The 14,535-nt window shown below is 38.2% G+C and overlaps 1 protein-coding gene across 21 annotated transcripts in view; it reads left to right on the top strand.

Moving 5' to 3' along the window:
* HUWE1 (HECT, UBA and WWE domain containing E3 ubiquitin protein ligase 1) overlaps positions 1 to 14,535 on the top strand; it is a 170,206-nt gene that overhangs the window by 84,437 nt on the left and 71,234 nt on the right. For all 21 annotated transcript variants that reach the window (XM_058291917.2, XM_058291916.2, XM_058291915.2 and 18 more), the window contains 6 exons: positions 2,347 to 2,453; positions 2,673 to 2,850; positions 3,731 to 3,822; positions 7,688 to 7,899; positions 10,909 to 10,966; positions 11,981 to 12,157. In XM_058291917.2, coding sequence (XP_058147900.1) covers positions 2,347 to 2,453; positions 2,673 to 2,850; positions 3,731 to 3,822; positions 7,688 to 7,899; positions 10,909 to 10,966; positions 11,981 to 12,157 — 824 coding nt within the window. The remainder of the gene's footprint in view (positions 1 to 2,346; positions 2,454 to 2,672; positions 2,851 to 3,730; positions 3,823 to 7,687; positions 7,900 to 10,908; positions 10,967 to 11,980; positions 12,158 to 14,535) is intronic.

Genomic DNA, 14,535 nt, shown 5'->3' with positions numbered 1-14,535 from the left:
CTTGTTGTGTCATCTTGTTGTGTCAGCTTGCTGTCTTGCTCATTTTCTTTAGGAGGCCCTGGGAGCCGAACCCGGGACCTCCCATTTGGTAGATGGGCGCCCAGCTGCTTGAGCCACATCTGCTTCCCTGCTATCACTTTTTTTTTAAGCAAATATTTTTATTGCCTTTTTTAAAAAAGATACACAGTTCACACAAAATGTTACATTAAAAAATATAAGAGGTTCCCATATACCCCCCCACCCTTTTCCCACATCAACAACCTCTCTGATCGTTGTGGCACATTCATTGCAATTGGTGAATACATTTTGCAGCACTGCTGCACTGCATGGATTATAGTTTACATTGTAGTTTACACTCTCCCCCAGTCCATTCAGTGGGTTATGGCAGCAGATATATAATGTCCAACATCTGTCTCTACAATATCATTTAGGGACAACTCTAAGTCCCAAAAATGCCCCCACATCACATCTTTTCTTCCCTCTCCCTGCCCTCAGCAACTACTGTGGCCACTGTATCCATCAATGATACAGTTTCTTCCAATGCTATAGTCACAATAGTTCTATAGTAGAATACTAGTAAGTCAACTCTAATCTATATTTTATTCCTCCATCCTGTGGACCCTGGGTTGGTGATGTCCATTCCACCTCTCAGTCGAGGGGGAGCTTACATCCCACATGGTTGATGGATACAATTCTTCTGCTTGGAGTTGTAGGCACTTGGTTCCCTGGTGTGGTGGTTAACCATCTTCACCTCCCTGTTAGCTGACCTGGGTAAACCCAACAAACTGGAGAGTAGGAGTTTCAACTCTGCTGAGGCTCAGGGTCCACCTGGCACATGACCAGTTCAGAGATTCAAGTCTCCTGAGTTGGCGAATTCATTTTGGAGCACTGCTTCCACCTTGTGTAGTATAGTTTACATCATTGTTTACACTCTCCCACAGTCCATTCAGTGGGTTATGGCAGGATATATACGCTGTCACTTTTTGAGAGTCAATTTAACGAAGCTACATCTCACTGATTAGCATACATGCAAAATAATTTATTCTGTATCCAGTTAATTGTCCTTTCTCATTGCTAATATATATTTTTGCTCTTTTTTTCATCATTAGATTTCCTATGTTTGTAAACTTAATCAGTTTTTCCAGAGGGCTAGTTATTGATTTTAGTTCATGTTTTTCCCCTTTGGTTTCATTAAATTTTACTTTTTTCTGCTAATTTTTTTTGTAGCTTCTGTGTACTTTTTAAAAAATATACTAATGCTGTACTATTTCCTCTTGTTTTATAAGTTTTGGTTGTAATCTTTACTATTTGCTTTTAGATATGTTGTCAAAAATTGGTCAGATTAACAGAACCTGGACTAGAAGGCAGCTTTTCCAATTGTGTTATCCATCTCCAATATTCTCTTTTCCTTCCAGGAGAGAACCAGTTAACAGAAGTTAGGAATTTCAGGTGTTCTAACCTGAAGGTTTTTGTGACCTTGCCTCCTGTATGTATCAGAATTTTGGAGGGGGTAAAATGTTAAAAATTGAGGTTTCTGTGTTATTGTCCAGATCTACTGGAACTGAATTTCTGAGAATGGAGCAAGTGAATCTGCATTCAGAATTTTTTTTATATACCCTAACATCACACATCTGTTACACCTGATTAACATTGGCAGCACCACATGAAATAACCACAGTGATTTTTATTTTAAAATATTTTTAAATCCTAACATTTCTTTACTGGATTACTTTTAATAAGATATTACATACAAGAACACACAGTACTGTCAAAACTGTTCAGATAAATAACTAAGGATTCTTACCCTTCTGATGTTAGTTTAAAATGGGTGAATAACCTTTTTAGTAGGCAGTTTGCCCATTTCATAAGTTAAGATTTTATTTTCTTTAATCCAACAAAAGAACATCTTAGATTTTTCTCCTGTAGAACCATTTGTTTAAACAGAAAAGATTGTATGTTTCCGTTTTTTCACTTTTCACATTAGGGGACTCATATCCATGGGAGTACATGCATTTTGTGGAGTACTAAGCAGGTATTCAAAATGAATGAGTTTTAGTGTTAGGGAAAGAGAAAAGAGATTAATACATGGTATGTTACAGTTGAAAAAGATTTAACAGTATAACCTCAGTTATGTACATAAATGTTTATAAAAACCCTGAAGGAGAGTTACTAAATTCTTCAGTGACTAATATCTGAAGAATGAGATGAGGTATTTTCATCTCATAGTAAGCATAAGTATTTAAATTGTTGTGCATTGAGTATGCACTGCCTATTTCAAAATCTGTTGGGTGTTGCCTTAATATTTTTGAGGAATCTCAATTTCCCATATTTTCTCATCTTTTTTAGCTACTGAAGTGGTGACTGTGTTTGTGTTTCAAGAGCCATCGCTACTTTCCTCACTCCAGGACAATGGATTGACAGATGTCATGCTGCATGCACTGCTTATCAAAGATGTGAGTTTTATTGCAGCTCTCTAAAGTATGTTCCATGTGCTACTGCCCCCACCCCAACACATGCACACGCACACAGGTAAACAGTCTTATGGCACAGTCTTATCTTCTCTGTGAAGTATGGAAACTAACTCGAAGCCAGTTGTCAAGATCCCTTCTATCTCTCAGCACGCTCTCTGGACAAAGTCAGATGACTTCAGGCTCACTTTATCCTCTTTCTAGGTTCCTGCTACACGTGAAGTTCTTGGCTCCCTTCCAAATGTGTTCAGTGCACTCTGCTTGAATGCCCGGGGTCTTCAATCATTTGTACAATGTCAGCCTTTTGAACGCCTCTTCAAAGTTCTTCTGTCTCCGGATTACCTCCCAGCCATGCGGAGGAGGAGGAGTTCTGATCCCCTTGGTAAGTCACCAGGATTTATTTTATAATCAGTAATTGGCTCACAGTTGTGCCAAGACATTTTTATAATTGTCAAGCCACCAATTGACAAAGAAACCCTTCTTTGACCTCACATCTTAGTTTCTTTGACTAGGTATCCTAATCTTAACAGGAATTATCATATAGTCTAGTTCAGGTAGGAAGGAATATGTTACCCTTAGCCTCTCTGCTCATATTTCCATGCTTCTTATCATTTCCCTACTATATGTACTGTCATGGTGCTGGTGAGAAGTGGGTATTGGGAGCAGCAGTAGATTTTCAGGTTCACCATCTAGTATGTCACAGTGAGAAATCTGAAGTCCCAAGGTGTTGAGGTGGCAATCTACCTTCTAATATCCAAATTCCTAAAATTGTTTTAAATGATAGATTAGATCATTAATGAGACTAGATCATGAGGGAATTATTAGTTAGAAGGTGGTAGGGTACCAAAAAGTTTACAGTTTTCTAAAATATACTTTGTGCTTCCAGACCACCATTGTGTCATTCTAGCTACTGTCATCCTTTATATTGGGGTAGCCAGAGGGTTAGTGGTTGATGCTTCTCCCTCTCGCTTTTACATACACTGCATCTGCTGAGGAAATCCATTGTTATTTCAGTCCTTAACATTAGACATGGCCAAGGTAGAATAGAATGCAGTACATATATGCTTGCTAAACTGAATTTCTTGTCTATCCCAAGCCAGTCTTTAGGGAGGTGGGAGTTGGTTTGAATTCATTTGAGAAAGCTTGGCATTAAAGAAATCACAACAACCAACTTAGTTTCTTCTTTCCACCTTATTATATTGGCATACAACAGGGTACAAGCTCTATTTCCTTCAGTCTAACAGTTCATTTTTTACTTGAAGGGGATACTGCATCCAATCTGGGCAGTGCTGTGGATGAGCTCATGAGACATCAGCCTACGCTCAAAACAGATGCAACAACTGCAATCATCAAGGTGGGAAGTAATAAGGCTGTAACCATGGGTATGAGAGAGAAGTGAAGGGGAGTTTTTAGGAAAAGGTTTGGCCTACTGAAGGTCATTGACTTTTTAAGTTTTAAATTTTATTCTGAAATAATTTCGAACTTACAGGATAGTTATAATATAACCCAATGCAAAGGACTTGAACATTCCAATGTATTTCTCTAATCCCCCTCCCCCCAACATACTCGCCTCAGCCATTGTGAATATTTTGTCACAATGGCCATATCATTCTGTCAATCCATTTAACTGTTAATCAGTCCCTGTTCTGAACATATATGTGTAGGTTGTATGCATCATGCTCCTTTGAATACTTATTACTGCCTTTTACTTACATTTCCTAAGAACCTTAAATGCAGTTATCAAGTTCAAGAAATTTAATGTTGATGGGAAACCTTAGTCTTCCAATTTTTTCATGTGTCCCGGTAATGTCCTTTTGAACCTTTCTCATCCCTTGTTAGATCCCATCCATGAGCATATATTGCATTTAATTGTCTTTATCTCTTTAGTTACTCTTTCTCTCTCTCTTTTTTAAATGTGGAAACACACATGCAACATAAACTTTCCCATCTCAAGGGGATCAGTCCCATTCCCGATATTGTGGTACCTCTCACCACCTTCCATTTCCAAAACTTTCCCATCTCCCCAATCAGAAAGCCTACATTCATTAGGCATTAACTCCCTATTCCATCTGCCCCTGCAACCTGTATTGTTCTGTCTCTCTCTTGCATATTGGCTATTTTTTTTGGTGGTTACCATGGTCCTTAAATTTTAACATCCTAAATTTATAGCAGTATCATTTGCTTTGATACCAATTTCAGTGGTATACACAGACTATCTTCCTATACTCCTTGTTGCCCCCACCTTTATGTAGTTCTTCTCACAAATCATGTGTTCATACATTGAGTCGAAAACCACTTATTTATCATTCCATTTTATGCATTTGCCTTTTAGATCCTTTAAGAGTAAAAAGTGGAGTTACAAACCAAAATTATAGTAGTAGTGGCATTTATATTTACCCATGTTTTCCTTGTTGGATATCTTTATTCATGTAGCTTTGATCTGTTGTCTACTGTCCTTTCCTTGCAACGTACAGAACTCTTTATCATCTCTTGTAGGATCAGTCTAGTGGTGACAGACTTCCTCAGCTATTGTTTATCTGTGAATGTCTTAATCTCATTCAATTTTGAAAGACAGTTTTGCGGGATGTAGAATTCTTGTTGGCAATTTTTTTCTTGTAGCGCTTTAGCTGTGTCATCCCACTGCCTTCTTGCTTATATAGTTTCCAGTATGAAAACAGCACTTAATCTTATTGAGGCTCCCTTGGATTTGACATGTCGCTTCTCTCTTGTAGCCTTCAGAATTCTCTCTTTATCTTTGTATTCAATAGTTTGATTATAACGTAGCAAATTAGAGGCCTATTTGGGGTTATCTTGTTTGGAATTTGTTGAGCCTCTTGGATGTGTATATTCTTATCTTTCACTAAACTTGGGAAGTGTTTTAGCCATTTTTAAAATATTCTGTCTGCCCCTTTCTTCTCCTTCTGGTACTCTCCTACATTGTGTATATTGTTATGTTTAATTGGTGTCCCACAGGTTCCTCAGGCTTTGTTCACTTTGCTCCTTCCTTCTTCCCCTCCTCCCTCTTCCCAGGATTTCAATTGTTTTTATTTTCAAGTCCACTGATTTTTCTTGCCTGCTCCAATTTGCTGTTAAACCCATCTAGAGAATTTTAATTTTCAATTCTATGTTTCCTTTTTGGTTCTGTTTGGTTCCTTTTCATAATTTCCATTTATTGACATTCTCTTTGTGTTCATCTATTATCCTGATTTCCTTTAGTTCTTTATTCATATTTTCCATGAATTTGTTGAGCATATTTAGGACCTTCCCCTCCCAGTTCTTTGATATGTCCCAGGTCTGATCCTCCTCAGTGATGGTTTTTAATGCTTTAATTTTCGCTTTTGCCTAACCCATTCCTTCTTGTTTCTTTTTGTTTTGTAATCACTTGTTGAATCCTGGACATTTTTTTTTAAGATGTATTCACTTATTTCTCTCCCATTTCCTCCCCCCCCACAGTTGTCTGCTCTCTGTGTCCATTCGCTGTATGTTCTTCTGTGACTGCTTCTATCCTTATCAGCGGCACCGGGAATCTGTGTTTCTTTTTGTTCCGTCATCTTGTTGTGTCAGCTCTCCGGGTGTACGGCACAATTTTTGGGCAGGCTGCCCTTTCTTTTGCGCTGGGCGGCTCTCCTTATGGGGCGCACTCCTTGCGTGTGGGGCTCCCCTATGCGGGGGACACCCCTGCGTGGCAGGGCACTCCTTGTGCGCATCAGCACTGTGCATGGGCCAGCTCCACACGGATCAAGGAGGCCCGGGGTTTGAACTGCGGACCTCCTATGTGGTAGGTCGACGCCCTATTCATTGGGCCAAGTTCGCTTCCCTGAAACCTGGACATTTTTATATTTTAATTTGTTATTGCTGGACTTTAGACTCTGAGGCTTCTGTTCCTTAATCCTGTATCCAACTAGTGGTATGACACATCTCTCCTTGAATAACAAGAGCTAACAAAAAAATAAAAATAAAGAAAACAGCTTTTCCAGTCTGCAGATTGACCTGAACTTCAGAGCTTATCCTTTCAGTGGATTTAGAGAACAGATTGAGGCCAAAGTGCAGGCGCCTCCCTGATGCTTTTTGCATTCGTCTTGTCTTGGCCATGCTTGTGTGGCCCTAGAATTCCCCTGTTTATACAGATATGAATGTCCACCTTCCCTAGGAAATAGTTTCCTCATGGTCCCAGGCACTGCACTATATGTCCTACAGCCAGCAATCCCTTGCCCCAAGCTACCACAACTTGAACTGTCCCACAACTTTCTAAAGGACAGTTCTGTGAGTTGCAAGGCAAGTTTGGAGATGAGCTTCCTGTTTCATTCCTTCAGAGTTCCACCAGATAGACACAGATATACTCCTCTCTCTAGTAGCAAGACTTGTGGTCAACACTGAGAATTTTGGCTGGCTTTGTTCTGAGCAGACAAGGGGATTGGGAGGGAGCAGGCTTGCCAGGGTGCCACAAGATCCTACCTCTTTTAATTTGCCTTATTCTTGATTTGGGCACTTGCCCTGTTACTCTGATATTTTAACTGTTTCCTAGAACTTTGAGAAAGATATTTCCACCAGTTCTTGCTGGTTGTTTAAAGCTTCTGCCACTTTGATCAGGGTTGAGACTCATGTCATTGGCCTATCCCTTTAAGAATATTGTTTTGGACACATTTTCCATATCCTTTGCAAAAATGAAAATAAAGTCTCTTTAATGCAAGTCTTCACAGAAGGAAGTCTGTGGTCTTTTCAAAATTTCATCATTTTCAGATTGAGACTTTTCCCTATTGAAACAATTCCTTCTTTTAATGTAAACACCTAAGTGTTTCTTTCTCATACATTATATATCATTATGTATGATATTAACATGTAGCCAGAGTTTAGCATCTGTCAGTAAAACCATATTACTTGTCTACTTTTTGCTTTTTGATTTTTTTTGCGTTTAGGAGCCCTGCCATTTGTCTTTTAGGATTGTTGAAACTAGTATATGAGTTCCTGGTACTTATTGAATTAGGACATGGAGTCAGATCAGTCTGTCGCTTAATGACTATGTGACTGTGAACAAATATTAACGTCACAGAAATTCTGTCTCCTTGTTTTAATGTGAGGTTAATGACTACATTCCAGGAATGATACGTATAGCAGAGGATTTTGGCAAATGCATAGTACATAGAAAATGCTCAAAAAATGTTGGTCATCCCTTCCCCAATTCCTTAATAATAAGTAATCTTGTTCCCTGTGCCTTTCAGTTACTTGAAGAAATCTGTAATCTTGGCAGAGACCCTAAATACATCTGTCAGAAGCCATCGATCCAGAAGGCAGATGGCACTGCCACTGCCCCTCCCCCGAGGTCCAATCATGCTGCAGAAGAGGCCTCTAGTGAGGATGAGGAGGAAGAAGAAGTACAGGCCATGCAGAGCTTTAATTCTACCCAGCAGAATGAAACCGAACCTAATCAGCAGTAAGTGCTCAGAAGACAGGTTCTATAGCATTGTGATCTGGTCACTTCATTTCCTCTGTAAATCCCACTTTCACTTTCAGCTATAAAAGCAAGGGAATTGGATTAGATTCTTTTATGGTTCTTCCCAGCCCTGAAAATCTTAGTTTTCCTTTCTTTGACACTTGTGTGTCATTTGTGCTTTGACCTTTAATTGTATTGCTTGCCTTAGCAAGGTGTCTTTCTTAGAAGCTGTATGTGAAATTGAGGATTCAATATATCAATTTGATGGGCTTTCTACAGAGGACTGATTTCCCTTGTGTTGATTTGGAATTCCACATCATCTGCTAGATTGTTTACATAAGTGAGCACATATGAAACACATTTCATTTTGAAGCCTGTCTCCTTAAAGTCCTTGAGAGTTGAGGGATTTGTTGTTGGTGCTTGCTAGTTTTGTTCATTTGATTGCTATCTGTTCCTTCCAGATAAATCAGGTGTCTTTGAAGTATATTGTATGGTTGTAACCAGGTACAGTATATTTTTCTTCTTGTTTCTTTTCCTTTGAGGTTTTCCTCACATAAAAATTATTTGGATGGTGAGGGGGTAGGGAGTGGTCTTAAAGGCTGCTGACTGGTAGTGGATTATCCATCAGGCTCTTTGAGTTTATCGTATTGTTCACATGTAACGGGTGAAATGTAATGTAGCTATAACTCTAATCACCTTCATGCTAGAAGTGCGTGTTATCTCCTGGAGAGTCATATATTCACTCATTAAATAAGTGTTCTTTGGGCATTCTTTTGGTGTGTACATAAGGAATGCAGAGGGAGGCAGGAGCAGTTTAGTCCTAGATATGAGTAGTGAATTTCAGCTGATCCTGAAGAGTGGCTTGGTACTTAGTTAAGAAAATATTAAGGTAGTGTAGATAACAGAAGCAAAGCCTTGAAATTCAAAACAGGTCATGTCCTCTTGAAACTCTAGATAGTAGTGAATATTTGTGTGTGGGGGGCGATTAACTACTAAGCAGTTAATTAACTATTAACTGTTTTGTTAAGCAGATAATCCTACCTTTGCCTGAGAGGGCAAACCCACCCTCATTCTATCAGCTTCTTCTCTTTCCTTCAAAATGTATTCTTTTTCTTGAAGAGGAGGACTTCATGTGCCAAGGAGTCAGTCTTAGTGCCCTTGCCACACTCTTGATTGTCAGTGACTCTACTGGCTGGCATAAGGTTCCTACACACAAGGGAGGGATTCATTAATGTATTTTTTTAGTTTGTTGTTGTTGCTTTTTAAAGTTAAACTGGATATATCCATTTATCTGTAATTTCTCTACCTGGACATCTTTCTGACACCTTAGATCTAAAGTGCCCAGATTTCAAACTGTCAGGGTAAATTGCTGTTTTTTCAAGCCCTTGTATTTCTTCACTCTTCCTGCCTTTCTTGGAATATCATATGCGCAATGAACCCTCCATCTCCAAATCATCCTTTCCCTCCCTTCTTTTAACCTCCCAAATTCCTGCAAGGCAGCTCCAATGCAACATTCTTTAAGGAGCTTTCCCTTTTACCTACAAACAGCAAGTTGAAATCTTTTGTGTTCTCTCCAGAGTCCTTGAATTTTGGAAAAATTTGGGTAAAGAAGGAGAGGAAGTAAGTTTTTAATTTGACTGTCATGGTAATATATTTAATTCACCATGGGAATGCAGTTTGTTGTTTTTGAGATGGTGTGGCTCAAAGTTTCATGGAGATTAGGAGAATTAGAATGACTTTTCTTGAAACCAGTTAGTTTGAATTTATTGGAGAAAGCTAATCATCATTTTGATACTTCTATATGACTTCCTGAGCCATGGAGCCAAAAAGTGAGGGTGAGAGAAAAAGTGATTACAAACAGGTTTTTCCCAGATATTGTATTAAGAACCATTGTTGGTTTGCGTTCTCTTTTGTTCTCCTCCCCAACTTTCATTCACCAAATGAAGGAAGCAAACTGGGTCCCATTTCATAGACTCTTTGCCATCAAATTAGGCTTTGGAAAGGAGGGGCAGATATCTTCATTGGGCTGGAACCACACCTGTGCTCTTTAGCTGTAGAAGATAGATATCTGGATTATTTCCAGTAAGTTGAGGCCAAACTGGGAGGGATGCTTGGTTTAATTAAAGGGGAATGCTGCAGTCACTCTGAGGAAGAACCTCATAGGCGTGGAAAAGTTTGTGATCTTATGGAAACAGTGTAACTCTGGCTTATAGGTTCTCCCTTTGTACAAAATTCTTCCCCAGATTCTTCATTGAACACAATTTACAACATCCTACCCAAACCCTAGCTTGGGTATCCACATCACTAAAGTCATTAATGGTGCCTTTCCACTGTCTTTGCCTGTTCTACATTTTGCTATTAAATTGTCTTGCTCATGCTCAGAGATAAGTATTAACTTTTTGCCAACTTTATTACTTTCTTTCCTCCCCCCATTTCTAACACCTTCCCTCTCTTCCACCTCAAGAAAAAAAAAATCTGTTGCAAAGGCCCGTCTCCTGAGTGCTCTTTATTTTCCTTCACTTTTGTCCCTTCCCTGCAGTTTGTCCTTAGAATAGATTTTGTTTCATTTGAATATACTTTGTGCATTATTTTTTCCCCTCTGTTACTTTCTTGCAAAAGCCAAGATGTAACGATTGGGCTAAACGCTATATTTTCTGCAGCTCTCGTATTATTGCAGCCCTCTCATTTATATTGCAGCATGAAAGCATCTGAAAAGCAAAAGACCAGATCAATTTTGGGATAATTCGAGTACAGATTTTAAGGAAGGGAGTCGGGTGGGTATTTGCTTCACTTTTGAATGGCTTTGATCAGTGAGTAGGTGGAAACCTGTCTCTTCTAAAATTTCTTCTCCTGCTTTCTATAATATTAAATCTGATGAAGGAACTTGGTAAGATGTTTATTTCTTAGCTCCTTAATTTAAGCAAATGTTTTATCCTTTAATCAAATTTACTTCGAATATCTTCACATTGATGAATTCCTTTGTAACCTCACTCTTTTCTCCCTTAACAGGGTTGTTGGTACAGAAGAACGTATTCCTATTCCCCTCATGGATTACATCCTTAATGTGGTAAGATTCATCCCAGGGCAAGCTGAGAAAAGGTATATGCTTTTCTAGAAAATAGGTGTGGTTATCAGAGAAAGAGAAAGTCCACTGATTTCCATGTCTGTTTTCACTGGATTCATTTTAAGGATTTAAAGTGTGGAGCAGAGGAGAGAAAGATAGGCAAACATTTTGTTTTTGATCTGTGAGACTAGTTAATCACAAATTAGCCAAGACTCCAATTTTTTGGATATTCCCAATTTTCTGTTCATTGTTGCCATTCCCCTTTGGAATTCAAACAGGAAAAGAATGGGGTTTGTTATGCCAGTCTACTATTAACAGGGATTGTTGATGTTATTTGGCTGTGTCCAACATATATTTTCTGTATTAATATATCTCTTTTAAAAAATTGGTCTTTTTATCTTTCTGTGTGTCTCAAAGGAAAAAGTGAAGAGTTTGAATTTTCCTGGAATTGTTTATCTATATGGGGAAGCCCTACTTAATGTTTGTTCTAGTCTCTTTAGCGCTTTCAAGGCTTCCAGAGATAGTCTCTCTTATGCCTATGTGTTTGCTGCCCACATTTTAACTTTACAAAATGCTTTGTTCAGTTTGAATCACCCTGCTAGAGTTCTTGGTTTCGTTTACATTATAAGCACATCCTAGGAGAATGCATCCGTGATGTTTGCCTCCAGTGGAGAGGCAACATATTATAATGAAAGGGTCACTAGATTAGCAAATTATGAGATAAGTCCTGATTCTGCCACTAATTCGTAGTGTTACCCTGGGCAAGTTATTCTCTGCCCTCTCTAATTACCTAACTTTAGGTGTGGCTGATAACACAGATTGGAAAGCAGTTTTAGTTATTTATTTCCTGGATGTTTTAGGTCTGTGTACCCCTGTTTCCCTGAGGTTTTGGTCTTCGAGAAAATATTGATTTCATGAGTACAAAAAGGGTACTCCTGTCCTTACTCCAAGCTAGCCTTTTTTCCTTTCAGTTCCAAGTGTCAGACTCTAACTTTTAAAAAAATTTTCATTACCTAGATGAAATTTGTGGAATCTATTTTGAGCAACAATACAACAGATGATCACTGCCAGGAATTTGTGAATCAGAAAGGACTCTTGCCTTTGGTTACCATTTTGGGTCTTCCCAATCTCCCCATTGACTTTCCCACATCTGCTGCCTGTCAAGCTGTTGCAGGTGTCTGCAAATCCATATTGGTAAGAATATCTGAACAAATATTTTCATTTCTTTGTAGAAACCAATTTCAGTGATACTTTGGTCCTCCTCACCTTCAACTAAAGAATAATGAAGCAATTTGTTTTATGCTCTACAAGTGGATTTGGTGGCTAATACATAGTGTGTTGTTTCTCATTGGATAAAGTTCTTTGTTCTTTTATTTGGCATGTAATTCTAACATCATTTGAGTTAATTGAAGGGGAAAGTATGTCTCCTAGAAAGCTTCGTAGCTGGCTTATTAGTCATTCTGGTTTGTCATGGATACTTCTTTCACAATCTGATATGTTTTGCCCTCTATTATTATTATTAAAGTTGTGAGCTTACAAATCATGCATAATGTTCAGAAATCCTACACCTTACCCCTCCACCAACACCTTATATTGTTGTGTAACATTTGTTACAGATTATGAAAGAACATATACCAAATGTATGCTGTGGACCATATTATTCTGATCATCTTGTTTTTTAATTTTTCAAGCTCACTAGTTTTTATTTGTAGCAAAGATAATCAGATTTTACCAAAAACGAAGCTACTTTATTAGCTGAGCTGTGCAGTAATCAGTAGTTTCTTTTAAAAACCAGAAATACTTTTGCCAACAGACTTAGAAAGATTGTGACATATCTGCATTTAAGATTTAATTTGGATCCTGGGATGGTTATGTCCACTCTGTGGAACTATTGTGATTAGTAATGGAAGAAATTGTAGCATTGATGTGGAGAAAGTGTCCATGGTAGCTGCTGAGAGTAAGGAGAGGGAAGAAGACATATGATGTGGGGGCATTTTCAGGACTTGGAATTGTCCTTGGTGGTACAGCAGGGACAGATGCTGGGCATTGTATGTCCTTCCATGGTCCATTGGGTAGACTGGGGGAGAGTGTAAACTATAATGTAAACCATTACCCATGTGGTGCAGCAGTGCTCCAAAATGTATTCACCAAATGCATTGAATGTGCCACCATGATGAAAGAGGTTGTTGATGTGGGAAGAGTGAGGTTGAGGGGGGTGGAGTGTATATGGGGACCTCTTATTTTTTTAATGTAACATGTAAAAAAAATTAAAAAAAAAAAGAATTTGGTTTACCCTTTACAAATACTATAAGTCCTTTTCATAAGAAAGGAAAAAGTACTGATATTTTTCCCTACTTCTAAAATACTGTACAAGTTTAGATGTGTTTATTTAAATCCATTGGAAATGCACAATTGCTCCCATCTTTGAAGGGCAAGTGGTGGTGTTTGCTGTCAGATTTTTCTTCAGGCTTTAAAAGTAATCCACAGGGGCTTTGTAATTTTTGTGTTTTCCCATTGAAAAGAAGAAATCACCTAGCTACTGTCTGATTCCAGAATCATCTCTCGTTTTTATTTTAGGAAGAAAAAAACCATTGTAAATAGTGACTCACTTCCATGCTTTGGAATCTTGCCTAACAGTACTTGTTTTCTGTTGAGCCAAATTTGGAATTAGTAACCAAATTCTCTTGTAGTGGTTCCAAATTTAAAGTGTTTATTAAATAAAGACCTTTGGGGAAAAAAAAAGAATGGCTAGAGAATGGAAATTTGAGGTTTTTGTCTGTGTAGAATTGGTAAAAAGTTGTTTGGAAATGTTTGGAAATGGTGAAAGCACATCATAGGATTTGTAATTAGTGCTTACATATTGGTATGGTAGTGGTTTGTTTGTTTAGGAGTAATGAAAATGCTCTAATATTGATTGAAGCGATGAACGCATAATTCGGTGATTATACCCGGATGCCATTGATTGTACAATTTAGATAAATTGTGTGGTTTATGAACCAGAAATATAACATGAGTTGAGGGGAAGATGTGCCAAATTTAAGATAAGGACTTAATAGTAATACTTTGATGATGCTCTTTCATAACTTGTTACAAATGTTTCGCAGCAGTGGAAGGTGTTTGTGGTGGGGTAATGTATGGAAGTCCTGTATGATATTATGCATGTTTGTAGGCTCACAGCTCTTTTTCTTTTCTTTTTTTTTGGGGGGGAGGTACCAGGGATTAAACCCAGGACATCGTAGATGGAAAACAGGCACTCAACCACTGAGCCACATCTGTTCCTCTGTACACCTTTTTTTTTCTTTAAAGAAATCAATTTTACTGATATATATTAATAAAGCATAAAGCATACAGTTCATCCAAAAGTATATAGTCAGTGGTATTTGGTGTGATTACATAGTTGTGCATTCATCACTTCAGTTATTATTAAAGCATTTTCATTATTTCAATAATAATAAACACAAAACAAACCATCTCTCTATGCTTCCCCTGCTGTACATAGCTGCTATTTCTGACTCTCCTTGCAAGTTTAAGTGGACATACCATACAATCCAAAGCATGTAATCAATGGCTTT

This window comes from Dasypus novemcinctus, chromosome X (assembly GCF_030445035.2).
Source record: "Dasypus novemcinctus isolate mDasNov1 chromosome X, mDasNov1.1.hap2, whole genome shotgun sequence".
Classification (NCBI taxonomy): Eukaryota; Metazoa; Chordata; class Mammalia; order Cingulata; family Dasypodidae; genus Dasypus; species Dasypus novemcinctus.
This window is presented reverse-complemented; position numbering and strand designations above follow the sequence as displayed.